Source organism: Falco naumanni, chromosome 3, assembly GCF_017639655.2.
Source record: "Falco naumanni isolate bFalNau1 chromosome 3, bFalNau1.pat, whole genome shotgun sequence".
Taxonomy (NCBI): domain Eukaryota; kingdom Metazoa; phylum Chordata; class Aves; order Falconiformes; family Falconidae; genus Falco; species Falco naumanni.
Window position 1 is genome coordinate 51,192,069 of NC_054056.1, and position 27,174 is coordinate 51,219,242.

Genomic DNA, 27,174 nt, shown 5'->3' on the forward strand with positions numbered 1-27,174 from the left:
GCTCTGTCACCACGAGTTTACACCTTAGCCTTTTGTTGCTGTTTACCAGAACCACCTGGCTTACCTCCTGGCTATGCTATTTTCTGCCTCTTCCATCCTGCATGAGGCTCTTACCATTCCTTTCTTTCCTTGTGATGAATCAATCCAAACCAGCTTTTCTGCCAGTTTCAGTTCTCTGCAAACCTTTTAGATTGACTCATGCTCAGAGAAACATTTCAGATGCTCCTGTCATACTTAGTGCCAGCTCTCGGTTTTAAAGTTCTAGGATTGCAGGAATTTCAGCTACTGTTTTTTTGTTTTTAAAGGTTGCTTTCTAGACCACTTGGTTGTAAAGAAAATCCTGACAATGTCACCTGTAGGAAACAGATGGCAATTAATTTATTTTTAAATAATGTAGGCACCAAGCTATTCTCAAGAAACCCACAGTTTCTGCACAGTGGGAGATGATAAATCAAATTGGAAACTCTTCTTTCTTCATTGACGCTCAGCAGGTGTTTGTGGTTTCTTTTCCCTCTGTGAATTCTGTCCCTTTGTCTTTTCACTCAGAGCCCTCTAACAGAATCCTTGCTAACATCCAGTTCATTTTCTTAGCTCTGTCAGCTCATTTATATATCCGTATTTTCAATATGTATTATTTTAAGGCTATTCAACATCCTGTATAAATACCACATTTGACTGAAAACATCACAGTTTATGACTATTTATGGAATTTTAATGTCTCTTTTTCTACTACTTAAACTAATAGTCCATTAAATAATGTACAACCAATATTAAAGTTGACAAAAATTGATGTTTTGAGTCTCTCCTGCGGTTTTAGACAGTGTACTTTGGTTTTCCTATCTTATCCTGTTGTCTGGTATAATTCCAAGGGCCTTACTTCAATTTTTCTTTTTCGAACCATGTATCTGCATCCTATGTGACTCCGAGACTGCATTCTGCCTCCCCGGCCCTGCTCTGCGGTGCCCATGAGCAGCATGTTCCCCTTTTTTCTGCTGTGCTTGCTACTTAGCGCTTTTAAGAAATGGATCATCATGGATAATTTGTATATTGCTCACACTGTTTTGCAAAAGCCTAAAAATGACCGGCATGAAAAGTCTGTGAGTAGATAACCTCAAGCAAGAAGGTAAAGAAAATTCCATAGATCTCCGAGGTCAGCTGGAGCTGGAGCCTGCCCTACCACCTTTAGGCTGTACTACCACCCACCGGCTTCAAGTAGAATCAACAAAAGCGGCGGAGTGGACAAAGCCTCTACTCTGCCATTGCAGCACAGCCTGCCACAGCAACCCAGCTCCTACAAGGCTTGAACCCCAGCAGTCGGGAGACTTCTCATTCCTGATGGACTTAGCTGCCGTGACTAGAGAGATCACCAACCCCCATGATGGTCCTCTTTGACCATAGCTAAACCTGACAGCGATTTTGGCTTTTCAAGCCAGGGCGTCTGTCTGGGCATATGGGATTTACCTGCTAGCTGGTCCAAGACTAGAATTTTTTTCTACAAAAATTGAGGGAGTTTAAAAGTGTCATCACTTAAAAATCTGGGGGTGGGGTGGTGGTGTTTGGGGTTTTTTGTGTGTGGTAAGGGAACCTTAAAATATTTATCGTTTTCAAATGTAAAGTTCTCTTCATAGATGCAGATATCTCATCTTCTTTCTCATTCTGAAAGGTGTTTCACTCAGAATCACTCTCTACATCTCAAGATCTTAGTATTTGGAAACAGTTCCTGTGCAGGACAGAATCCAAATTGAGCTTGCTACCGATTTCATAGGAATTGCAGGTGAAACTACTTAACTTTGAAGGTTATTGTCAGCAGAAGTAATGAACTGCTATGGGTTTTGATAATGTCAACGTAATCCAGTTCATCTTTAAATCTTTAAAACTTTCATGTCAGATAAATCATCAAATCTGTTTCTTTTCATGTCAGTAATGTGCATCCTTCTATATTTTCTTAGGGCTTTATAACACCTGCAGTAGCATTCCTCAAAAGTGGAACAAAATGTGTAGGTCCAAAAATAATGTAATACAAATATCAATCTTTATGTGCCTATTTCAAGCATAGTTTATCACAGATTACATTGATTTTTGTCCTGAAGCTATGAAAAATGAGCTTTTATTACATCTATACCTACATCTTACAGTAAACAGGTGTATCTTAAGGTAGCCGCAGTATTAGTTTCTATTAGGCACCTGCTTAAAATGAACCTAATTATAATATAAAAACTTCTACCATTATCTCTGCTAGGATAACTTTGTATTTTTTGCTTCATGTCATCAAAGAAAAGTAAGACGTGTGTGTAGACTCTTGATATTAACTGTTAGCTGATTTCATACACTCAATTATGAGCAACCTTTAGCAGCTCAGCCCGTTAAACATTGTTTCTGGCTTTACATCAGTCCTACCCGCAGAGCTCTTTGTTCAAACCCAGGTACAGTAGCACCACTGTTCCTGGCTTTGTATCTTCAAACCTCAAGCAAGAGGAGAAAGATAAACATTGTACAGAGAAAGACACAAGTACAGCTTTCTGAGTGCATGAATATTGGTATCAGTGGATTTTGAGATATAATTTGCAGCTGGCAAAAATAGTAAATATTGACCCTAATTCATAATATAGTTATTACTGGGTTTACGCTAATACAAGGTAACAGCAGACAGAATGAAGGAATATTCTAGGATTTTCTTTACTGAGTGTGAACACTTGGAAGGTATTTTTTATGTTATTCTTGCTTGGTGAGACTGACCATGAAGAAGGAGACAACCACAGGAGTACAAATCCAACAGCAGAGTGTATGCATGGATCTTGTCAGTATCATGAGAATGCCTTAATGACTCTTCTAGAGTAACCTTCACAGATGAACTGTGACCTTGTTCTCTATCATGTACACGAAAAGCCACTATTTATTTGTCTGTACTTTTACAGTATTTCCGTATTAAATCCTGCATGTACTGTCCATTATTTTCAGTAATAAAAATATTCTGGAGCATTTCCAACATAGAACTCTACTAGCTATAGGAACTGCATGATTTCTGATTGTGGTATGCTTTGAAGATATATCCATATATTATTTTTCCATACAACTGTTCTAAATGCCCACTTGAGAACATGTGATTTTTTTCTCCTATTATTATGAACAATATTGTGCGAAAAATATTCTGTTGTAAAAGCTTGCTGAGGTCCTTATTATTTTAACATTTTAAATTATATCATCTGCTTAAAAGCAAGGGCATTTGAGCTCCATTCAGCAGAGGGCACAGCTACCATTTGAACAGTTGACTCATTTAATTAGAAAATTGTTCTAAAGCTACTTTAAAACTTGTTGTAATGTCAGTATTAGTGTGTTCAAGAGTATTTGGCTGTAGCCTAGTATCACATACCAAGCTCAAGAATGTCACTTCATTAGATTTCACTGAATTATATCCTTCAAAGATTATTTATGCATAAACTGAAAGGTACCACGCCTTTTGGAAATGCAACCATTGCTGCAGTGGGAAGCCTAAATAGTGAAATATTTATGAAAACAAAGCGTATGGGAGGTGATGGTGGAGAGCCCTTCTTCAAAGTCAAATGTGTTCCTTTCTGCATGTTTACATGTAATTATACTTCTAGACTATGTTAAAATTCCTGTCAGTTTTAAATTAGCTGCTTTTGAAGCCTACTCATCTGGATTTCACAACCCTTATTTTAAATTTTACTAAATGTTGCTTCAGACACTGTTTAGAACCTGGTCCCTGCTGCTGTTTGGAGACAAGGCCGTATGATTTTCAAAATTTTTATCTATTAATATATAATCCTTGCTCTAGAACTGCATACCTTTTTCTGTGCTTGCAACACAAAATCATCAGGCACGTTGTTTCCCTAATGCACTCCTTATTCCTCTGGAATTTGAATTTTGGATATTTCTAGTGAATTGTATTGACAGCAAAACAGCAGCAGCAAACTGCTGATGAATACAATTTATGAGTAACACCTGCTAGGTATTATATGAGGCTGTACGCAGAAAGGATCTCTGAAACAACGGTGCAGTTCAGTACTGTCAGATGAAACACAAGGCCACAACAGGGGTTAAATAGCTATTATTAGTTTATTGATAATATACACACGCTGCAATCAGCGCAGGGAGTCCCAGTAACCATATGAACCACATGGAGGGTTGTGAGGGAAAAGCAGAAAGTCTGGTCAGGCACCCGATCCAGGGACATCCCTGCTTCAACTGAGACATTTTTTATTTTTGATGCCACATTATATATACATATATATAAAAATGTCCACCTGGTTACACATGAAACAAGACAACGCTCGGGTCACTGTGACCTGATGACCATCAGTGGGGGCAGGAAGTTTGCTTTGTGAACTGGGACTAGACCATGTGCATCAAGCCATGCCCTTGATTCCTTGCTCATCTTCCAAGTCCTCCCCTTGCAACTTGTACATCCCAACACAGTGCATTTCTCTGCAAACTGCAGGGACCAGGTTCCAGAAATTGGAGTAGATTATTTTATGCATAGTTTCTTTCATCTCAATCAGTACATTAGGAAAAAAACAAAATAAACACATCCTTGTGGTATAGCTATTTACACTTGCAGCAGCACAGATATTTATATATAAATCTTTTAACACATAGAAGTACATTTCCTATTATTTCCCTATGTAAAAAAAAAATAATAATAATCTAATGCAGAAGTACTCTTAAGTTCCTTTCCCAATATAATCTAAAAATTTATACTGTGTTTTAGGAAGACCTTTGAAACAACATACACAAATAAAGATTACCTGAAAATACTGCCTGAAGGAAGGCAATGAGAATCAGAATGGCAATATGCCATCAGTAACGTTCAGAAATGCAGCCGTTTTGAGGTTAGCATTTCTTTTGTTCACTTGGCTGTTTCTATTCTGGCTGCTTCGTAACAATCCCAAAGCAAAAGTCATCAATAAGGTGCTTCGTTAAGACATGGAAAATAGTCTTCAGTCTTGAAGAGGACTGGAGGTTCATAAAGGGTCTGTTGTTGTCGTGAGGAAGAGGATTTCTGCAAATTAGATAAGTTTATTTTTCATCTTCTTAAAAAAGGAAATTTTAAACAACAAAGCCTACAGAGCTAAAATGCAAACCAAGAAAAGTTTTAAAGGTGTATCTTTTTTATTTTAAATTTTAAATTGTAGCTCCGATGGGTCTGACATACTCGTAACACTAGTGAGGAAAAGCAGCCTTTAACCTTTGCAGTTCTATCACCTGAACAGACTCAGTCCCAGGAAGCGCATGATAGGCCAGCTTTGCAGAAGCCACACGGGTAATCTTTTCTAGCTGATTGTATAGTCATTGTAACCTTCATCCTTCCAAAGCCATATACCTTTACCTTTCCTGCTCCAGCCTTCGAGCTCTCCTCAGCCACTTCCCCTGAGTTAATCCTAGCCTGTATTCTCATTTGCTTAGCTAAAAAAGTCTTCAGACAGAAACACACCTAGTATTTCCTTCACGAAGATTGCTGCTCCTGCTGCGTTTCAAGTATGTTTGAATATATGTACTATGACATAGCATTAAAAATAATACGGTAGTGGACTGCAAAAGAGCTGTTACACTGTCTTTCAGGAAAAGTGTACACACTTCTTTTAAATATTCGCTGTACATTGTTTCACTATACCAAATGGTTCATTTAAAGAGACAACAGCAAGGAGCACTACTATCTTGTCAGCCTTCCTGCATGTAAACAACGCTGCACTGCTGCAGATCCAGTGTATGTTTTCACTATAAGGTCTTAAACAGAAGGCTTGAAATAAAGACTTCACTCATTAAAAATTCTTTTGGACTCATAACAAGATTTTGATGAACTGTGTTGCAGAGCTCTCAGTCAGTTTGTCTGCAGAGTTCTTCAGGTAATTTTTTGCCTGTCTGGGATGAGACAATTAGAGTCTCCAACAATAATAAAGTTAAAAGCACACCAAATATCATTAGTATACTTTTGAGTTTGGAATTCTTTATAGTACCAAAATGAGGATTTAATTAAAACAGCTAAGTAGAATTTTTCCAATATTCAGTTAAGGTGTATACTTGTACTCCGTATGAACTAAGTATGTATTCTCATGTTATACACAAAATTGCTGATGTCTGACATTTAAATTATATTTTGTCTTTAACTTCATAATATCATTAATTTCTCTGAAATGTTTTGCCATTCAACTTGTAACAAAATAAAAAAATATATAAACAAAGATAGGATCTATAAATAGTGGATACTATCAATGTTCTCTACACCAGAAATTTTGCCAAATGTAAAAATGATCTTTAAATCAAAGTTCTGTTTTTAAAAATTATTTCCTATCTTGTACTGCTCTATGAGCAACCACCTGGCAAGCCAGGGAAACTAAGGTCACAGGTATTCTGCAAGTCATGACACTGATTTAAGAGGTGCTGTATTTGCACAAGTGCAAGAAGGGGATAATTTCAATCCAGTGAGGAAATTCATAGGCAGGCACAGTACCTACAGCTGCCTAAATACACATTTATGATTAGTTATTTTTGCAGCTGCTTAGCAGACATTTTTACCTCTTGAGAGAGTCTACATCCTTAGTGGTATTAGAAGTTTTACAATACTTTACTTTACACTGCCTGGTACTCACAAAGGAAGAACTTGGGGCAAAATCTAAAAGTGAGATTACAAATACACAGCTTGAGAAATACAAAATATATCCTTTGTGTAAGGAAACAGATACATTTAAATGGGAAGAGAGTGAGGAGAGATGACTAAATTAAAATTGTAGCAGGAAAACATGAACTACACTTACAGTGAAAATCATAACATCAGATTAGCCTTCTTTGCCAAAGCATTGATCCATTGAGTGAGCTAGTTAAATGTCAGGTGTGAGGAGAAATCTCTACAGGCATTCTCATTCAGACATGCCTGTGCTTACTAGTGAAAACAGATATTTTACTATGCAACACTCAGTGCCACTGCAGAACAGTGACCTGCCTTTTAGTTAATTGATTAATTCCAGTAAGTTCTGAGTGTTGATTTTCTTGCCATCCATACTCACACCAAGAAGCCACTGGACATGCCAGGTTCAGCCTGCTGACACTTTCAGAGACTTTCCACCTTATTAGCTGTGGAAAAATCGCTAAGCTGACAAGGTATTCCCATGTGACACTAAAGCACTTTCTTCGAACTTTCAAACTTATCAATTGAAGATTATAATTCCATGGTTAACAACCGTTTTCAGAAAAAAAAAAAAGGAAAATAATGTTGAATATTCTTCAAGGCAACTGCTGCAGTTCTTTGTATCTCTAAGCAGTCCACAAACAGGAACTTTGTGTTTAGGTGGTTTGTTTTGTTTTTGTTTTTTTTTAATAGTGACATCACTCTAAACCTAAACACCAAAGAAAATGAAGGAATGAAGTGTTAACTAACTTAATGACTGCACAGAAAATAGCAGTGAACAACAAGTTTCCTGAACTGACTCTTGACAGGTCAATACATATTCTTTTTATACTTATTTTTCCTCTGCTGCCACACATGCTTGCAATACATGGGAACACAAATACTGCAAATAGCCACAACCATCTTCCTCTCTCCCTCTGCAAACCTACTTTATTTCAGCATTCTCACAGAAACCTGAGTTAGTATAGGATGGATATAGGAAGAGAATCTGGTAGCTGACAAGACACAAGGAGGAATACTTATAAACAGTGTACTGGCAGGTGATGCCAAGAAGCATCAGGTGTTCAGAAGATTTTTTTTTTATTTTTTTTTAAACCAGAAGTTTATTTTAAAACTAGGGCATAGTGCTAGTTTAAGGTTAGGTAAGGCATCTCTGTGAAACATTCAGAGAGCATTTCAAGTCTTCTGTAGAGAAACAGTCCATATGTAGTTACATGACAAGAGAAAACTGCATCCTTAGAAAGTTTAACAAGGTGATTACATGATTACTGAACTGTGTGGACTAAGTATAAATACAGCCTTCATTTTACAAATATTATGCAGTGTAGCTTTAATTTCCTTTTTTTGGTAACATTTTTGCAGTGATATTATCAATGCAGTATGACCCTTTAACAGTGTTGCGTGCACAGGTTCTTCTTACTTGCTTTCATACCACAGATTGGGGTACTTTAATATAAAGATTTGTGCATTATGTGCTTGTCTGCGCCCCTCACATTCCCTTCTTTGTGTATTCAGCTTTATTTTGGAAAGTTCACAAATTCTTACAAGAATTTGTGATTTCTAAGTTTGGGGTTTGGTAGTTTTTTTATTAAGCCTGAGAACTTTGCAAAAATCCTAATAAATTATAAAACTGTTCTACAGTTAAATTCAGATATATGCGTAACAGACTTACTATTATTTTAATCATCTAGTCTGGTAAGGAGAGCAACTCAGCTGGTCACATGATAACAAAAGTTTACTTACATTAAGCAAGGATGGTATGCTGATTGTGTGCAAGATTTTCTTGAATGTGCTTGGAAAAGCTCCAAGATCTGTTTCTGCCTTTACGACCCGTTCTTCCAGTCCAGCTACGCAATTCCCAATCATCTTCACAAAAGCCTAACACAAAAACCCCAAAAGAAATCCAGCCTTTTCATTAACAAATTTAAACAGGATTGTGTATTGCACAACAGTGGTGAAAGCTGCATTACCTAAACGAGGAGTCAAAAACTTCATGCTCTATTTCCCTCCTACCTACAAATCCATTTTACTGCTAAAAATTACTTGAGATACTTTTAAAAGACTGCAAAAACAGGTTAAACCTAATAAAACAACCAATATTCCTCTTCCCGTTTGCCTTTTAAATAACTATTAAGACTTCTTAGAATCTAGACTTCTGTCTGCCTTTCTACTAAGAGCAGGACCAAGGACGTAAATCATTTTGAAGCTTTACCAGGGATCAACAGACCTCTCATTCTACTAGTCTCCAAATAGCTCACAAGACAGTAACTTTGAAAGGTACTATCAAAAAAAAAAAAGTGCTACTACTGCTTTCTGAGAAAAGACCACCACCTTGCTTCAAGCAGTACATGGAAAAAATAATATTTTTTTTTTAAAAAGGCATTTTGTTTTAGAACACCCACAGTCTCCAGAAATTCTTAATGAATTGTGTTCTCTTTATTAAGCCTGAAGTACGGAACCCAGATTGGATGCAGAGAGCAAAACTGATCTGAGCCCACTCCATGTACATGTACACACACACACACTTACAGCATATAATTGATTCTTCCTCCCTGTTAAGAAACAGAATACATGTAGAAGATACCAAATACATACCTCTAGTTTGTCAATCCTCCTGTATATGTGTCTCATTTCTGTAGCTTTTGTGTAAATTTGAGGTATACTTTCATTGACAACTTGAGAGGAATCACTTCGAATCTAAAAGATGATTCAAAGAAATAATAATAAAAAAATAATGAATAAACCATTTCCAGAATGAAAACTAAAGTACAACTGTGCTCCAATTAATAGATTAAACCCTATAGCTTAAAAATACCAATTAGTATTAGGATAAAAATACTAGATTAAAACTAATAAGCTTGCTGCTTTGCAGTTTAGTGACTTTGAAGAAAATTTATTTTGCATAGGCAAATATTTACCTTTATATTAAAAATAGGCTGCTATCAGAATTAAGCGATAGAACACGTCCCCAGACATACTAAAGAATCAAACATATTAAAATAAAACTTTGACTTAAATTTTACTCCCTGTACACTTCAACTTTGCTTAAAAAGTCAGGCCACAAAAACTTCTTTTGTTAGTATAAATAAAAAAAAAGATAAACTTGGTAAAGTTCCCCTTAAGAGTAGCGCAGTCACACATGTGCTACGCTTTAAAAGACAGCCAGTATACTGGTGTCAGCTTATAGGACCTTCCCATTCAGATCTCATCTCCCCCCACGCGAAAGCGGAAACAAAGCTGCCTTTCTGAAGAGTCCCCTAAAGACAAACCCAGCTTTGGAGGTCTGGCAACTCTGATCAGCTACTTTGATTACAAAACCCACAGAGGATGTCTTTAGGTATTTTAGAGAAGAACAATATTGTTCTTTTAAATATCTGTCGCTGTGCCATTCAAAATGAGATTCCATATATGCACATGGACAAATATAATTATGTAAATGCACAGTCATATAGTAGCTACGTGGGCATATTTTGCTCTGACATGAAAGTTTGGTAGTTTTCATCCATGAATTATGTAATTATTAAAACGAAGTACCTAATTTTCAAACGCGTTTTCATACTGGAACCTGCCCTGACTAAAGGCTACTTCCCGTCTCTGTCTCATTTGAAGACCCAAGCACACATTACACTCTATTCTGACTTCAAAAACACAGCTACATGCAAGTTACACGTACCATGTCCAGCATTCCCACGAATTCATCCACCCTGGTCAGCAAATCTTCTAAACTCTTGTTTAAGCTTTCTATCTGCAAAACAGATGCCCTTTACAGGTACCTGAAAACACAAGGCCCCCAGATCCTCCCAGAGAAACCCCCCGAGCGCAGACGTTAGCCAGACCGGGCGCAGCTTCACACGCTCCGGCCGCCCCCCCGCCCCCGCCAAGCGCAAGTGACCGGACACCCGGCCCGCACACGGCGCGGGCCGCCCGCAGCAGCAGCCCCCCCCCCGCAGCGGCAGCCCCCTCCCGCAGCGGCAGCCCCCCCCCGCAGCGGCAGCCCCCCCCCGCAGCGGCAGCCCCCCCCCCGCAGCGGCAGCCCCCCCCCCGCAGCGGCAGCCCCCCCCCCGCAGCGGCCGGGCGGCCTCGCTCTGCGCGATGCCGGCGACGCTTGCCCGGGCCGCCCGCGGGGCAGGGCCCGCCGCCGCTGCCGCTCCCCGGGGAGCTCGGGCGCCAGGGCCCGGGCGGAGGCCCCCACCCGCTCCCCCGAGGCGGCCCGGCGCAGCGCGGCCCCTCACCTGCTCGCTGAAGAGGCTGCGGTCAGCGAGCAGGTACGCGGAGTAGGCGGCGGCTGTGGCGCTCAGCGACGCCTCCAAGGCATCCTCGTCCTCCGGCTCCCCCAGGCCGGAAGCGCTGCTGTGGCTCTGGGAGACGTTCCCGCTGTCCGCGCCGGGGCAGGCGCCCGGCGGGTCGGCCCCAGCCCCCTCTCCCGGCCCCGGTCCCGGCCCCGCGGCAGCCGCCATGCTACCGCCGCCCGTCCCGGCCTTCCCTCAGCGCCGCAGGCGGGGCCGCCGCCGCTCACGTGAGGGGGCGGGGCCGGCGCAGGCGCGCTCCCGACAGGCGGTGCAGGGGGCGGTGCAGGGGGCGGTGCAGGGGGCGGTGCAGGGGGCGGTGCAGGGGGCGGTGCAGGGGGCGGTGCAGGGGGCGGTGCAGGGGGCGGTGCGGCCCCCTCGGGCCTTTCGCCCCGTGCCTGGGAGCGGGCACGAGCGCGGGGGCGCGGCGGGGCCGCCCTGACGCCCAGCCGTTCGTGCCCGGGGCTCCGCAGGCCCGGTAGGAGCCGCCGCCTCTCACCGGCCCCGGGCGGGAGGCCGGGCTGCCGCCTCCCAGCTGCCCCCCCCAGCCAGGCGCAGGAGCGCGGCTCCCCGGCCGGAAGCGCACGGCGGGGCGATCTGCCCGGTGACTGGGCGGCCGCCCCCGCGCTGCCTCGGCCGCCCGCGCCGCCGGTGGGTCTCGTCCCCGAAGGCAGCGCCATGCGCAGAACCTCAACGGCCCCGTCCCGCTTCCACACCGGGGGTCTGCCCGTAACGGCTGGATTGGGAAGGGAGCTCGGCTCCAGCAGCCTAGTGTACGGTGCATGCACGGATAGCAGCTTTTTTCCCCTAGTTGACGCAAATGAGGCACAAAATGTTTGCAAGCCTTTAATAACGCTTATGCATCAGCGCTTCGCTATTCTCAGCGTGCAATGCGGCTCTTGGTACAGCACTTCGAGGCTGATGTGTGCATCGCCACTCACGTTTCCTGCCTCCTGGGCTGAATTCATGGGAAGTGGCATCGCCACCGAGCAGCCCCCGCAAAGCCGGGGTGACACGCACGGGTGCTCCCGAGGAGCCAGAACCACCCCAAAAGCAAGCCGTGCTACCAGGAGCGTGGCCAACTACTTGGTTCCCAGGGGTTCCCTTAGCAAAAGGGGTACTGGGAAGGAAACATCATGGAAAGAAACTTGGCGGTGCTAGCCACTGGAGGAGTCAAAAGTTTGTGCTGGTACAGAGGGAAATATTACTGAAACGGTTACGTATTTAAAGAGTCATCAAAACCCAACTGTTTTGTTTCCACAGGGAAGGGGGATACTTCCACAGAGAGATGTGCTTGAACGCAGGGGAAAGGATATAACATAGAAGTAAGACAGTGCACGTTTTATTGCAGATGGGTCACATTTTCATCCATTAAATAGGTAAAATGAGTAACTTCAGCCTGACAAATCCACTTATTCGTAAAATTAGTCTTATTTAGATATAACAAAATTTTTCTGATACGACTGTCTGATTGACTGAAGCACATTTAGCTATTAATTTTGTTTACTGCACCAATAATCAGATTTTTTTTAAAAAAAGAAAACCTTTGGTAAAGTACAAACACAGTTTTAAGATGAACAGGATCAATGTTCTATCCTTACTGTGCAGGGAAAAATAAGTACAGCTCTATAACTGCTGTGATACCTAGAAGAGGTTTAATTAAGAGTAAGTGAAAGAACTTTAAAATAAACTTCTAAAGCAAATCTAAAAGAAATAAACTAAGTTCAATGTCCCAAACATATTTAACAATGAGCGAAAGACTGGTTGTTCCACAGGTATTCTAAATTAGCGACAATGAATTAGTCTGCACATCCTTTGTCCAGCCATTGCCGATTCCAAAATGGAATGTAATTTTTTCAAAGGCTTCTGAATTTTCATACTTATACAATATTTAAGAAATGTCTATTCCACCATATAAAAAAGCTTTAATGTACTACAAAGTTAAAAACAAAAAGCAAATGACACAAGCTAAAAGTAGAAAAATACACTGTAAAACATTCATATTTTGTTCCTTACACTGATCACGATATAACAAAATATTTTAGATTAGACCACTTCCATAAATTTGTGGCATTTTCAGAAGCAGACTATTATCTACTCACTAGCCACCATCCAGTAAAGATGCCTGACCATCGCAAACGTCCAGTATATTTTAAGTTCTTAGAAATCCTGTGCAGACATTAAGCTTTATTACTGGAAGAGTCCAAAAATAACAGAGCTGTTCTAAGTTAGGTTTGTCAGTCAGTCAGCATCCCTCCTCTGTATAGCAATCAGCCAAGCTTTTGCAAGGGAAGACCTTGTGGATTTAGATCGCCCCAAAGTTACAGCAAGGACTTGGGTCAGCTCTGAGGTGAAAGGGACAGTCCTAGCACACTCCTCTGCTTTTTCTGCCTCCTCGCTTGCATCTCAAATTCACGTGAACCATGTGTATTATCTAATAAATATCGGGAAAAAAAAAATACATTTACACATAATGGTGCTGAACCGAGTTTTAAGCCCTTGTCAGGTTTCCCTGTGCTGCAGGCAGGCCTGCCTCTGACCAGCAGCTGGCGCTGATCTCACAGCAATAAGAGCAACATCCTCCCACACCACCCCCTTAGGCTTTTAAAAACACTTGTATATAGAGTTTCATTTGGAAAATATATTTGCAGTATCTCCCTAACGTTGTTACCACCGCAGTAGGAAGCCACTAGTTTTATAGAGCTTGTCTGGATTAGACATAAGGTTGCAAATATGGTGTAAACAAGTTAGTGGAAGGTCTGTATGTAATGGTGTAAGATTGGATTGCTATTCTCTTTAAACCGGTTGTTAGAAGAAAACCAGATTCCACTTAAGATAGACATGTCTGTTGCTATTAAAATCTAATTCATATACATGCATGTATAAATACATCCACCCATGCATTCAAACCCAAGTATGTAGCACTGCCTCTGGTAGCCTATAAGACTGCTTAGATTTATACCAACTAGAATAAATTTGTGTTCTCACTCAAGGGCTGGGAAATAAACCAGGTTTAACACTCTGACTTTCTCCTGACAGATGTTGCAGTGCGTGACAGTTTTATGCCTAACTCCAGATGCCACGTTTCCTAGAAAGCAACAATCTTCTGCACCCATGAGGTCTATGGGAATATCAGCTCTCTGCTTTGTGCATAACACGTTGCAGGTCAATTGTCCCAATTGGCACTTAAGACTGAAAGGAGAGTTGCAGGAATTGATACTAAAGTGTAATGACTGTTCCATCCTCCTCAATACCTCCTCTGGGGATAACCAGACTGTGTCGGGGATCAGTTTTTAAGGAACTGAGTAATTTGTGAATGTTGCCATTGCTTTCTCGACCAGAGTTGTTGTTGAGCACCAGGTCCCTTTGAAGTCTGTGGCTAAGGCTGCTGCCATTGATTCGAGAGAGGCTACTGGAAGTAAGGCTGTGCAATTTAGGAATGTGCTGTGGCTCCAGACCACCCTCGATGACAATGTCAGCCTCTTCATCACTCTCCATTTCATCAGGGTGGAAGTTCTGCAGCATGTGGGATGTAGGCAAGCTGTGGTGACTCGCAGTGCTGTCTGTAGACTGGCCTGAGCTACCAGACATCCTACTACTTCGAATAATATTGTTCCTCTGGTTTGCTGGCTTGACCGTGATAATAAGATTATGGCTGTTGGCAATCATCATGTCTGTGACTTGGTCGAGAGTCTTTCCTGCTACTTCAATGCCATTAACTTCCAGGACTTCATCATTCACAGCCAGCAAGCCCGTGCTCTCTGCTAAGCCTCCAGGAACCATACGAGAGATAAAGATACCAGGTACTTTTTCTAGTCCATGAGGAGTAACCCTTACACTGGTGCCATCGCGAATGTAAAATCCTAAGGGTTTCTCACACCCATGTCGATACAGCCTCACTCTCCTGTGTGTTTCCGGAAGAATGTCCACATCAATTATGGAAGACACTGGTCTAAAATCATGAGGCATACTAATATTAATGTGAGGACGTCGGCGGAGGTTGTCATTGCGGAGTGTCACCAGAGCCTTCTTCTTTCTCGATAGTGTGTTGGTCCCAAAATTACTGTAGTCCACTTCATCTGAAAGAGAAATTGTACCAATGTATCAATCAAACAGAGAATAATTCAATCAATGGGGCATCATCTTCTTAAATCTAGTTCAGTGAAGCCACACTCTTAATAGTCAAATTATTTTTTCCACTTACTCTAATTTTTATTTCATGTCTATCAGCACAACATTCAGAATGAGTTGTTTTCAATGACTATCCATATTTCTTCCGTATTTTGAGGGAAAAAGACTTCTTATGCTCAACTCCTGTTGTCAGCTGTGCAGAATGTAATTACTTGCAGCTGCAGGCCTGATACACTGTCTCAGATGTGAGACCATGTTTTCAGAGTTGGACTGTGATTTTACACGTACATCTTAAGTGGGCAAGGAATGTATACACATTCCTAACCTAAAAGTCTGAATCAGGGAGTATTTAAATATTCAATACACCACCTAATAGGTACAAACATGAAAGCACAGTGTGAGAGAGTAGTTGGATATGTGGTTTTAGCCTAGCCTTTTTTAGTAAGGGATTTATGTTCATAGCATCTCTCAGTACAGCATTTTCTCTCTGGAATATTTTACTTAGTATCAGCTGAATCTGACAGCAGTAAAAAGTGTTTAAAGTGCCAACTACCAATAAAGTTCTGTGTAAGCAAGTGGACCAGTTGAAAGAGAAGCAGAGAAAAAGAAGCAGCTCTGCTGCCTAGTCCATATACTAAAGAACACAGAACAGATACGGACTTACGCACGCACTCCTGACCTTGAGGGGAAGACTGACCGGAAAGCAGCCTTTCCAGGGTCTGCTGTTTAAGGAATTGTTTAAATATGTCAGTCTCTGTAGTGGTGTCTCAAGGGCATGTGCAAAGTGATCAACTTTAAATCAGCCAAGTAACATGGCAAGTTATTCCACATAAGAAGCTCATACTGTGCTTTGCAAAAAAAATACTTCGTCATGAAGTTGTTGGTGTACAAAATGCATCACTGCATTTCACATTAAAAATACTGTGCATATTTTAAACATGAAGCATGCACTAGCTGGAAAATTACTTCATCGGGAGTTTAAGCATGTTAACGCTTTTCTGATAAACTAACAGACTTTCAGTTTATTCTACAGTAAAATACAGAAGTACAATTACAGAACTAACACTAAGAAAATTTTATCTCCAACAAATTAACCTTGCATAGTAACATTTGAGAAAGACAAACAATACCTCTACCTGATAAAGGCTGGGGGGGGGCGGGGGGGAAGCATTAGTAAAACCAAACTTGTAATTAAATTTTTATTTCTTGAAAGGTCTCATTTTCAAGTCAGCTTTCAAGACGTATTATTGACAGACTTCAATTAAGTAACATTAAGTTACACAACTCAAAGGAGACTAAAAGTGCTACGCAGCAACCTGATCTAACTTAGCCTGCTTGAAGCAGAGTGTTGGATTAGCTGGCCTCCAGATAATTATTCTGTGATTCTACACAGTCCTGTAGGCTGGGGGTAAGGGGAGGGGTGTGTGTGTGTGGGGGGGGGTGGATAAAAAAAAATTATTAGAAGACTTCAAAAAGACTATTCCTGCATTCTCCTAGAACTTATTTAGATTGGTTATACTAACACTTGAGGGCACCACAAGGCATCTAGAAGGTCATCTGGAAGGAAAAGCTTCTGTGAAATAAAGATACTTCTTGGACGAGTTTGCCATGTTTAACTTCATACTCGCCTCTTCTCTCTTCTCCCAGGCTGTTCAGGGCCATACCAACTGCACAGGTCCTACTGTGTTATTTAGACTGGTGAGGCACAGGACTGGAAATACTTAAAATCAGCCAAACACAAACTCCCAACTGGTTCCTTGAAGCATATTCACAGCCAAGATCGTGACTGTGTGAAGATGGCACCTCCTCAGGTCTACCTGGTGAGCAGAGGCAGCACAGCGCCTGCTCTTTTGAATGCACAAACCACCTGTGGCAGCCAAAGCCAGGTATTCCTTTTCTTTCATCAACAGGATCACCATCTACATTAAGCTAGACTTTTAAGTTTTGATGGATGATTTTAAAGGTTGGCAACAAGTATTTTCTCCTTGTAAAGTATGGGTCCACAAGAGATGTCTTTCATCACCAGTCTCGAACACTGCAGTCTGCTCACCCTCACAATTCATTGATAAATTTCTGCAACAGTCCTATGAAAACAACTTGGGGATTTATATGTAGAATCAACATTCTTCCTCACGTGAAACATAATGCTGTACAGTAGTAGTGCTCTATCTTAAAGCCCAAAACCACCTTGATCCCAAAATTTCAGTTTAAGACGGCAATTAAAATTATACATGGGTTTGTGTGTTTAAGACTTTGGCTTGTCAGTACTGCAAGAGACACTCAGAAGAAAAGCTGCATCCCTTAAAGACTCGGAAAGGTTGGTGAGTGTAGTTTATTGCACTGCAGGCAAAATGGAACACATTCCCTAGTTACACATCTGTTCCCTGAAAGCACCCAGTTATCTGTTCTCTCCCTCTCTTGCTATGTTAGCACATTAATACTGAATTACTTTAAGGCAGACTTGCACAAGCTTTACCAAGTAATTCACCTGGGAAGATTTGCTGACAACACTGTTTTCTTCCCCCTTAAATTAACAACCCAGATTCTCACAACATGCAAGTCTGAGAGATAAGCAGTAATGTTACAGGTGAAGTATGACAGTCCTCCTGACACACAGAGGTCATTTCTGAAGCAGCTTCTTTTGGTTGAACCCCCACCAGGGTAATGGCACAAAAGCAGCGGTTGTTTTGCGCCTGTGACCTCCTCACCTGCGCTCAGCCCACTAACCTGTCTCCCCAGATGATTGCCAGCATTCCTAACCTCTGAGCAGCTTCAAAACAATCACCTCCTTTAATAACAAAAAGCCCAGCTTACCACAAAAATGCTATCTTTTTCCTCCAAACACGAACCAGGCAGAAGCAGGGATTACATTACAAGTGATACAGACTACTTTCAGTGTTGGACCACTGACCACTCTTGGATTTATTATTTCAGGGCTGAAGCATGTTAAAAAACAAAGTCTATGTCCTGTTGATGACTGGAGGTTTTGTTTTTAAAACAGTGTCAGGCATTAGTTTCCAACTCTGTCCCTAAACAGGATCACATACAAGACAGATGAAGTCCCAATTTTAACAGGTAAACTGTTGAAGCCTATTACATGTTGGAAAAATGAGAACTGATTAGAAGAGCTTTTAAGAAAAAATACCAATTAACTCTTATTTTCTAGAAAAAGTTCAAGTACGGAATACATGTTCCTTGGCAATACAGGGATTATTACATCACTTTTATTCAAGATGACTCACTCACTAGGGGTTACACTAGCTTGGGACGTCATCTTAAAAGAATAATAAAAAAATTAAATAAAAACAAAGGAAAAACAAAACCAGAACAAACCAGCTACCCCCTGATGCTATTTAGAGCCACTGCTCTTGCTGCAAGAGTAAAGCAAGGTATCTCTACTGAAGTTTAACATCAACTGTTGCTGTGGCAGCAGAAAGTCATCAATCCCTAGCACAATGAAAAAAAAAAATTCCTTACTCATGAGCGAAGTGGGAGAAGTCTGCCAACATCACTCACTTTTATCAACTACGGGGTGGTCACGCAGCAGTGTATTACCCATTTCCAGTAATAACACTGCTCAGGTGGCATGCAGCAGACTGAAATGAAAACTGTATCACTGCATAATTTATAATGATATACTTCTAATGAAGGTCAGCAACTTCTCGCTAGGTTTTGAGTTTCTCACCATATAGGATTCCAAACAGGAATGCCACTTCAGCTAATGAAAAGCACTGTGTTTGATGCCAGGTCTCAGTGAAGACCAGTACAAACCATATGGAACCAGACAGCTCATTTTTCACTATTTCATTTGCTGCAATATCAAATTCTCCTTTTGCAGAGCAAAAAGTCTACAGAAATCTGCATATATACTGGCAGGAAAAGTGCCATCAAGTGGCACATCTGAACAGTACTTAAAGCCTCATATTTTACAGGCTGTCATGTTCTCCTATGTCTTGAATGCGGCTGGAGTAAAATGTTACATGCAGGTGACAGAGGGAGAATTAGACTTCTAGGTGGTGAATACGACCCCCATTTCTTAGAATGGGGCAGATTACATGGAGCATTTCCATCTACAAGATGTAGTACTTTCAGACAAAGATGTACTATGAACTGGACAGATAATTCAGGATAGCCACTAAACTCTGGAAGATGTGGATCTGAACTTTACTTGTGCCCATAATTTGCTTCCTACTGAAAATACTGTTCCTGTAAAAAGAGATGAAGAACAACATTTACCACAGTTGAAGGAGGACTCCTCAACTTTCCAGTTCTCTCCGACTTGGAATCACAACCCAAAGCTACACAAAAAATACCTCAGACTCTTCTGAAGGCATTGAATATTATTGCAACTCTTTTCCCCAAAAGCTTCAGGTTCTAGTATGTTTTAAGAAACATTTTGTTATCTGGCAATGAGTTACGTAATAACTCAAGTATTTTGGCTGCATCCTTTTTGTTAATAATTTTAATTTTTTTAATTTTTTAAAAAAAAATGTATGAGTTGCCACCACCTACTTACCCACGAGGACCTTTCTGCTAGAGAAGAGAGATACTACAGATCTCTTCACACAGAGATATACCTGTGCTCACTTTCTGGACAACAGTGGTGGTGGTGGTTTTGTCTTTTCCTTTTTCATTTTTTTTTTTTTTTCTTTTTAAAACTTGGTGAAACTACCTCCACTTGACCAGCAACAGTAAAACCCATTAAAGGAGGTTTTTACTTACAAGCATGGGTATTTTACTATCAGAATGTAATTTTTTAGAACATACCTGGAAAGTTGTAGCCAGTAACATCTTTTAGGTACTCTTCTAACCATTCTGTAGTCAGCCTGTGACTTCACAGAATACATTGTACCTTCCTGGTGGGCATTGTGAATCCTATCATAAAGTCATTCAGTACATAACAGCAGAGCACACTTAAAGGGCTATTTATAATGGAAAGAAAACTGCTTAGAGCATCTGGTTATAGCCAAAAGAGTATTGTATTTCTTTAATTTACATGAAACAAGAAATTATAGACCTTCTGAAAAAAACACCAGGAGCACCACTCCCACTGCTTGGACAGCTGCTTTTCATAGGAACTGCCTGCCAGATGAAATACCAAAGCTTAGCCAGATAAGATTGTATAAACAAGCTGAATTCCACAGAGAAGCAGACTGCCAGGCTCCTATAGGAACAGTTCATTTCAGACTCTACGTTTTCGGTGTACATGCACTCATGGCTTATTATTTCCTCTGGGAACTGTGGAACATTAGTTGACAGCTCTGGAAAGTACTTCAAAGTCAAAATTACTTCCACTAGGGAGAGCAGCACTTCAGGCAGCTTGGGAAGGAGGCCAATGAGTCATTAATAGTGAAGGGTAACCCCTCCATCCAGCAGATCTCTATTACCTAGCGTTCAAATTAGCAGCAGTCATAGAACCATTTCAAGGGAATGTGTCATGTTTAACCCTTCTACCTTTCTCTGTCCCAGCTACAAAACAGTGTCTGTGTTTGACACAAGTTGCATTCAGTGTTTATTTTCTCAGAATTTGTGAAGCATTTGTGAAAGCAACCAGACAACAAGCAAGCTGGCAGTCTCTCATTTGTGACCTGGAAGGCTGACCACATGCACAAGGATTTAAGAGGAAACAGATCTGAAGTGAACTATGGCCTGGGGGGACGTCCAGCGCCAATATCACTCATCAAGAACTATTTAATGGGTCAGAAAAATAAGGTTATCTGAATGCCAACATTGCATTCTCTGTGTTGCAGGAATATTAAAAAAATCCAGCTATCACTGCTGCCAGGAACCTCTGGGTGAACCAATCTGAAAAACACACAGTAGGTAAAGTAGTTGTAGCTGCTATTACATTGAAAGCCACGTAATGTATCCCACACATGCACTGACACACACACTTGCTCCTCTCTCTCCTCCTTACCACTGTATCACAAGAAACTGGACACAATCTCATCAATGTTTAGAAGACTACCTAAACATTAATAGTTTATCTGTGACATCCAACAGGGCTTTTGAAGCACAAACAATATCCAAAGAAACAAATTCGAATTAACAAGAGAACATGTTATTCTTGATATCCTTAATCTCATTTAGTTTCTAAAACAAAGCTTTCCAAAACACTTGTTTGTAGATTGTAAACTCAATGACATACATTGGAAAAGAAATTTCACCAACAAAGAAAATTTGAGAACACCATCCTACTCTAATCTAGCCCCTTGTAAATTTAGTAAAATGCAGTTTTGCAAAAGGCAACCTTCCTTCTATATTGATTCAGTATTAAAAAGATAAATTTGCCTTCCTACTTATGAAGTGTTCGTGAGTAGGTTGGAATTAAAATGTGAGGAACACAGATGTGTTTACTCCCAACACATTTATAAACTTAAAATATCTACCCTCTTTCAAGAAAGTGGCCATTATTTTGTTTCTTGTCTTAACGTGTTACAGCAAGCAAAACTATCATTGCATTAGGCTCAGCCTCTCTTTACGGTGTCATACGTAGGTAAGAAACACTGTTGGGCCACTTGCCTTGAAGATGGAGAGAACCCCTTGGGAATTTAGCCTGTGCTGCTGGTGCGCCCTCCTGCACTTCTCACTGCTTGTCATCAGAGGCCACTGTTCCCTTGCTGAACCTCTTCCCTTCTCAGCAGAAGGCCCTTTATCTTTGACTTGCTGCCTGCTCCAAAGGAGCAGAAGCTGTTGCTCAACCTGCAAATTCGTGCCATGAAGCAAGTGAGGACTTTGGAGGAGGGCGCTACCAAATGTAAGCAGGCACCCAGGGCTGTATATCCCCAAACTATCCTTGCTCTCAGAAACATCCAAACCCAGCTCCCCAAACTAGCACAAAAGACAGGTATAGGACTCCAAATTTTACAGGTGAAGTTGTGCATGACATTTACTAGGATTGTAAGGGTCTTCCTCTAAGTTTCATATGTGACTTCTCTTCTACCCTAAAACATGACATGCACAGCCTTTCTCCCCTTGTTTCCTTCCAGAAACCACATTATACAAAGGTTACGTTACTGCAGCATTAGAGAACTGCGGGTTTTAAGCTTTGACTTTAAAAAAGAAAAACACGAAACAACAATAAAGTGTTAGTTAATATTTCCCTTTTCCTGCAGGGGGTCAGTGGGAAGTTGAGGGAACACGTTCCTCTTGCACATCTCAGCCATCAATCATTATTACATTCACCCCAAGGTCGCAGGTGCTGCTATTGAGGCTTTATTGGTGAGATGGTTTCTCAGGCCAGCCAGTGTTGAGCAGACAACCAGCAGTAGTAATGGGTGCAGACTGCAATAACATCACCTGCATGCAGCTCTCCTGCTGGCTGGAGCCTCGAAAATGAAGCCTATCACCATGCACCCAACTATTCCCAGCAGCCATCAAAAACTGTATTCACCCAGCTGATGGTTATCAAAATAGGACAGCTATCAATCCTATTCAAAGATGCTGGGGAGAAGTCACCTCCCAAACCCCCAAAATACCACTCTCCAACCTCTAATTACACGCAATCTCTTCAGAAAGTCATGATTATAAACTTTAAAGTTATTAAAAAGTAACTCTTTAATTATTTTGTTTCATTTCACCCACTCCGTTTTTGTCCTGCAACAAACACACTCTTTATTCACTAAGATCAGGCAACTGAGGGGAGCACCATTTGCTCCCCATACAGGCACAAAGGGAATCTCTCCTTTCCAAAAGAAAACATGTACCTGTTGTGCAAAGCAAAACAAAATGAAGCAAAATGAGAGACCAAACTATAACAACTCTTACTATGCACTGCAGATTTAGTAAAATTCTTGTTAATGACGAAGTGGTGGATTTTATCAAGTGTTCTGCAAGTATTGAATATAACTGTTTCCTAACTGGCAGTAGAAAAATAGTTACCTTTTGCACAAGTCTGAAGTGTGGAAGGTAAGTAAACAGCATTGACAGATTGAACCAAAGAGCAAATTTGGGAGAATACCATTCTGTTTTTCACAGCTGCAATATTTGGAAAAACATCACAAGTAATGAAAAAGGAAAAGAATTCAACTCAGATTCATATTCACTCAGAATACAAATTTTATACCTCTAACAAGAAACAAAAATTTTTGTCTCAGTAGTCTTGGAAGAAGCTGCAAATAAAGCTTGGAAAGGTAACATTAGGCGGCACAAAATAAAGGTAGTATATTTGACCTGTGGCTGCGTAAATACTCTAGCACAAAGGAAAAGGTTTTGAAGAGCTGCAGTACTCAACCTGATCAGAACAGTCATGCTATAGACCCTTATATTAAAACAGTGTCTTTCCCTGCTTTCAGAAGTAACCTCATCAGCATCGAAGGCCGTCTCGGGGCTCTGCTCAACAGCCCGCAGAGGTGAGCCACGCCGGGAAGGCAGGACCTGTATTACCCAGCTAACACAGCCTGTAGCTCACCCAAGGGAAACTGAATCTAACCTGGGATTTCACACTCCCCCCTGCTGCTTTCTGCCACCCACCCTTGCCTTCTCTGCCCAGCGCTCTCCTCTCCAGCTCAAAGTGATCCTCCCTCCCCAGCTAAAAGCAAGACTGATAGTGATCAAGAACCGTCTATTATCCTGTGTTCAGCTAACTGCTAATCACATTTCTGTAGCATGCAAGTGGTATTTCTATTTGGAAGGAAAAGATATCCCAGAGTTGGGAGCAGTAGTAGCTTATTCAAAGGTGACAATGGGAGACATTCAATTATTGCAAACACGAAATCTGGGAGATACAAGGGTACTACACTGAGAAAGAATGTTTTCTGTTCTGAAGCAATCCTTTCCCATGCATTCTTTTGCTGAGTAACACCTTGTTCACCCCAAGCTGGTTCAGACAGGCAAGCCAGGAAGCACCTTTTCACTTACACTTCTAAATCCTCGGTAAAAATAATTATAAAAAGAAATCCCCAAACTGCAGAGAAGTTCATATTTAATGAAGACTTAAGTATCAAATAAATAAATAGTGATCTCTTCCACACCCTTTACCTTGGGTTGTTCTAAGAAGTTGCTACCACATTGTCTCAAAGAAAGATGTGTTTTCACACAGTTAAAATTCTTCTAGGATATATTTTCTCTCTTCAAAAAAGAAAAAGCGTGCAATCATGTTTTTATAGCTTCACTGTTGTGGTGTGATAATACCACATACATCCTGCAATGGGGGGGAGGGAGAGAAAAACGTTTACAGTGCTTTACAAAGCACTTTTCTGGTTCCTGCCTCCACACCATCAGATTGTAAACAAAGTCCAGATTCTGCCTCTTATCACGGAATTAAAAAGGTTTCAAAACAAATGTGGCATAAGAAATTAATTACAACACTTGTCTTTCAAGTCGCGACCTTTGGGAGTCTCCCAAACTTTGCTGGCTGGAATCAGATGAGTCACAAGACAAACACTGGGTGCCGGGCCAGCCCTGTGCAGGGCTCTGCACAGCTGCACCCCCAGCACCCCCCAGCACCTCCACTGGCCTCGGGCGCTGCCATGCCCTCGCCTCCACCTGCAGCCTCCGGGATGCACTGCGATGCCCTCCTGGCTGGTGGGACCAGGGAGCTGCCGGAGTCCTACCCAGTTTATCTCCTGTGACCTGGTGGGACAGGAACAGGCAGCACAGGCATGTTTTCCAGTCCCCTGTTCCCCAGGCTGGAGCAGACCAGAGCGGGCAGGAGGAGAAGGAACAGCACCAAGCCCTGGCAGAAGCGAGTCAGGGCCGGTCATCCTCCCCACCAAGGGAGTATGGCCAGTGCAACCCTGTGCTTTGGACATGGGTACGATGGGACAGAAAAGGAGCACCAAGAAGCGAAGCAAAGACTAGAAGCCCCTCAGGTGGTGGGAGACAGGGGAGGAACAACCTCAAAGCACTTCTGGTAGAAAGCAGAAGAGTTGCAAACACATTTTACATACATCTATTTAACAGTCTTTTCTAATGCAGAGGAGAAACAAGGTCAAGAGCCCCATCTATTACAATTCAAACTGCGTCTGTAAGATTCAGCTTCCCCAAGTTGCCCCTCTGCCACCCTTCCCCTTTTGGAGGACAAGGCTGCTCACCTCACAAATGGGAATCATTGCTGCTTCTAGATATAAACAAAGCAAGCCAGGAAGCCCTCCTTCCTGATGACAGGTCACAAAGTAGTAGAAGCTGCCTGCAAAGCGCAAAATAACATTTTTCCTGATAAAACACAAGGGCACAAGCAAATGCTACTTTCCTTGAGAGCTCAATTGCTCCTGCAGTTGAGGTGAAACACCTGTGCCAGGTAAGGCAGAGAGAGCTACCCTACAGAGAGGGGCTGGAGAGAACTCCTCTCTTGGGGAACAAAATGCCGACCCCACCCCTAATGCACAGCTGCCCCCAGCTGCCCCCTGCTACTGGTGTACCCCCAGCCCCTACCCACAGGCCAAGGAAGGGCTGGAAGAAGTCAGTCTAAGAAGGGCTGCGCCTGTCTGGGATTTGCCCCATATGCATCCTCCCTACAGAGCCAAGCACATGCTGGTCTTTCCCGGTGGAGTGAGAAGCTCCACAATACACCTTTTTTTTTTTTTTTTTTTTTTTTCAGTACAGCAGTGGATATTTAAAGATTAAAACCCTATCATCTTAAACTTCACATTGAGAACTTGTATCATAATCCCTGTGGTACTCACTCCCCCCTCATATGGCACATCACCACATGGTACCCATAACCTCTGCTGTGAGGGTGGCACTTACGGGGCTACAGCAGCATGCTACCACCTTGTTTCATTAGCAGCCATAACTGCATGAAGCAAGAGGGTCAGAGCAATGTCCCCATCCCTCAGAACAGAAACAAAGCCTTTCCTAATATAAAACCACCATGGCTTCTCCAGCTGAGAACAAAATAAATTTATTACTTCTAATGTTAAACTACGATACCCTTTCCTGGCCATCATCACATCTTGCTTTCTGCAAGAGGCACTTCACTCTCATCCCTCCTCTGACAGTAAAACCTGCATGTTTTACTTAAACACAGCGTAAAGGATCATGGCCATTCTGACAGAAGGATCAGCTGTGTAGAGTTACTGGCAAAGTGACTTCCCCAACATAATTTTTATAATGCTGTATTCCTTTCTCCATCACTGGCTAGGGTTCCACGCCCAATTGTGTACACAAAATAATTAAAGGCTAGAACCTGGACAAACGTTGCACCTGAGGGGACTCTCCATGAGCTGTGGATGTTAGCAGAGCCTGCATACTTGACGGGTTCAGCCCTCAGATGACCACTGACTAGAATATCAAGCACTGATCTGCAAGATTGAAAAAAAAAAAAAGCAGGGAAAAAAACACCCCAAAATATATCACCAATGTTTACTCCACTTCAAAAAAAATCAAGGGGAAAAAACCCAAACAAAAATATGTCACCAATGTTTACACCACTTAAAAAACCTGGCTTCTTTCCTTAAACAATTTTTGAGACACCCCATCATTATGTAAGTGTGGTAAGCTAGTGGCTGTGTACTTTTTCTTTTTTAAAAAAAGTGTTTCTTCCTATGCGCACATGATACAAAAAGGGAGTGGCAGACAGGAAGTGATTATTCAGAAATTAAAGAATTAGATCAGGTTCCATGATATCAGAACAAAACATGACACATGGCAAGTGAAGCTGACATTAACTGGCTCAAATGTAAGAAAACTACTTTAATTACCAAACCTAATTCTGGGCTAATTTAAACATTTTGTCTCCGTAATGAACATCAGCATTGGCAGCTACGAGCATCAGTATACCTTCTGGGGAGCACAAGTTACTCCATGTTATTTCATCAGCAAAGCTGTACCAAACACTGCAGTACAGACCTCCGGCTTCTACCCAAACAAGGGTTTTTTTGAATAAAAGCATAGCTCTGCCAGTAGTAGCAGCAAGTCTCTGACAGCACTACTGCTCATGGTTTGACTAGCTGCTCCAGAGATGCTAAACACAGGCACTGCTAAGTTCAGACCTCATCTCCACTAATAGCAATCTCCTGCCAGTACGAACAGAGCGGAGGTTCCCAGTGCCATGCTTTGGTACTCCTGTTATTCCTGCCACTGGGAATTCCCTTAATGATCTCAATTTTCCTGTTACACAAGAGAGAACACTAAGTCATCAACACATTTGCTTGTTAAGTGACACTGTTGGGG

At 41.7% G+C, this 27,174-nt stretch overlaps 2 protein-coding genes across 2 annotated transcripts in view; both read right to left on the reverse strand.

Moving 5' to 3' along the window:
* Positions 1–4,058: 4,058 nt before the first annotated feature.
* On the reverse strand, positions 4,059–11,121 carry BLOC1S4 (biogenesis of lysosomal organelles complex 1 subunit 4). Its single transcript, XM_040588037.1, has 5 exons — positions 10,876–11,121; positions 10,317–10,388; positions 9,239–9,340; positions 8,387–8,521; positions 4,059–5,020 (listed from the first exon to the last, which is right to left on the reverse strand). Exons 1-5 carry the CDS (start codon positions 11,098–11,100, stop codon positions 4,922–4,924), a joined length of 633 nt encoding a protein of 210 aa, XP_040443971.1. The 5' UTR covers positions 11,101–11,121; the 3' UTR covers positions 4,059–4,921.
* A 1,134-nt stretch (positions 11,122–12,255) lies between these two features.
* PARD6G (par-6 family cell polarity regulator gamma) overlaps positions 12,256–27,174 on the reverse strand; it is a 68,065-nt gene continuing 53,146 nt past the window's right edge. Inside the window, exon 3 of the mRNA XM_040588621.1 lies at positions 12,256–15,008. Within this exon, the coding sequence (XP_040444555.1) occupies positions 14,149–15,008 (860 nt within the window). The 3' untranslated portion in view covers positions 12,256–14,148. The remainder of the gene's footprint in view (positions 15,009–27,174) is intronic.

What these genes read in the sequence shown, in the direction of transcription:
- BLOC1S4 (XM_040588037.1), bottom strand. Translation starts at nt 11,100, where the DNA reads ATGGCGGCTGCCGCGGGGCCGGGACCGGGGCCGGGAGAGGGGGCTGGG. An exon ending in GGAGGATTGACAAACTAGAG is followed by an intron (nt 8,522 to 9,238) that starts GTATGTATTTGG and finishes TTTTTGTGTTAG; the next exon opens with GCTTTTGTGAAGATGATTGG. An exon ending in GCATACCATCCTTGCTTAAT is followed by an intron (nt 5,021 to 8,386) that starts GTAAGTAAACTT and finishes TCTAATTTGCAG; the next exon opens with AAATCCTCTTCCTCACGACA.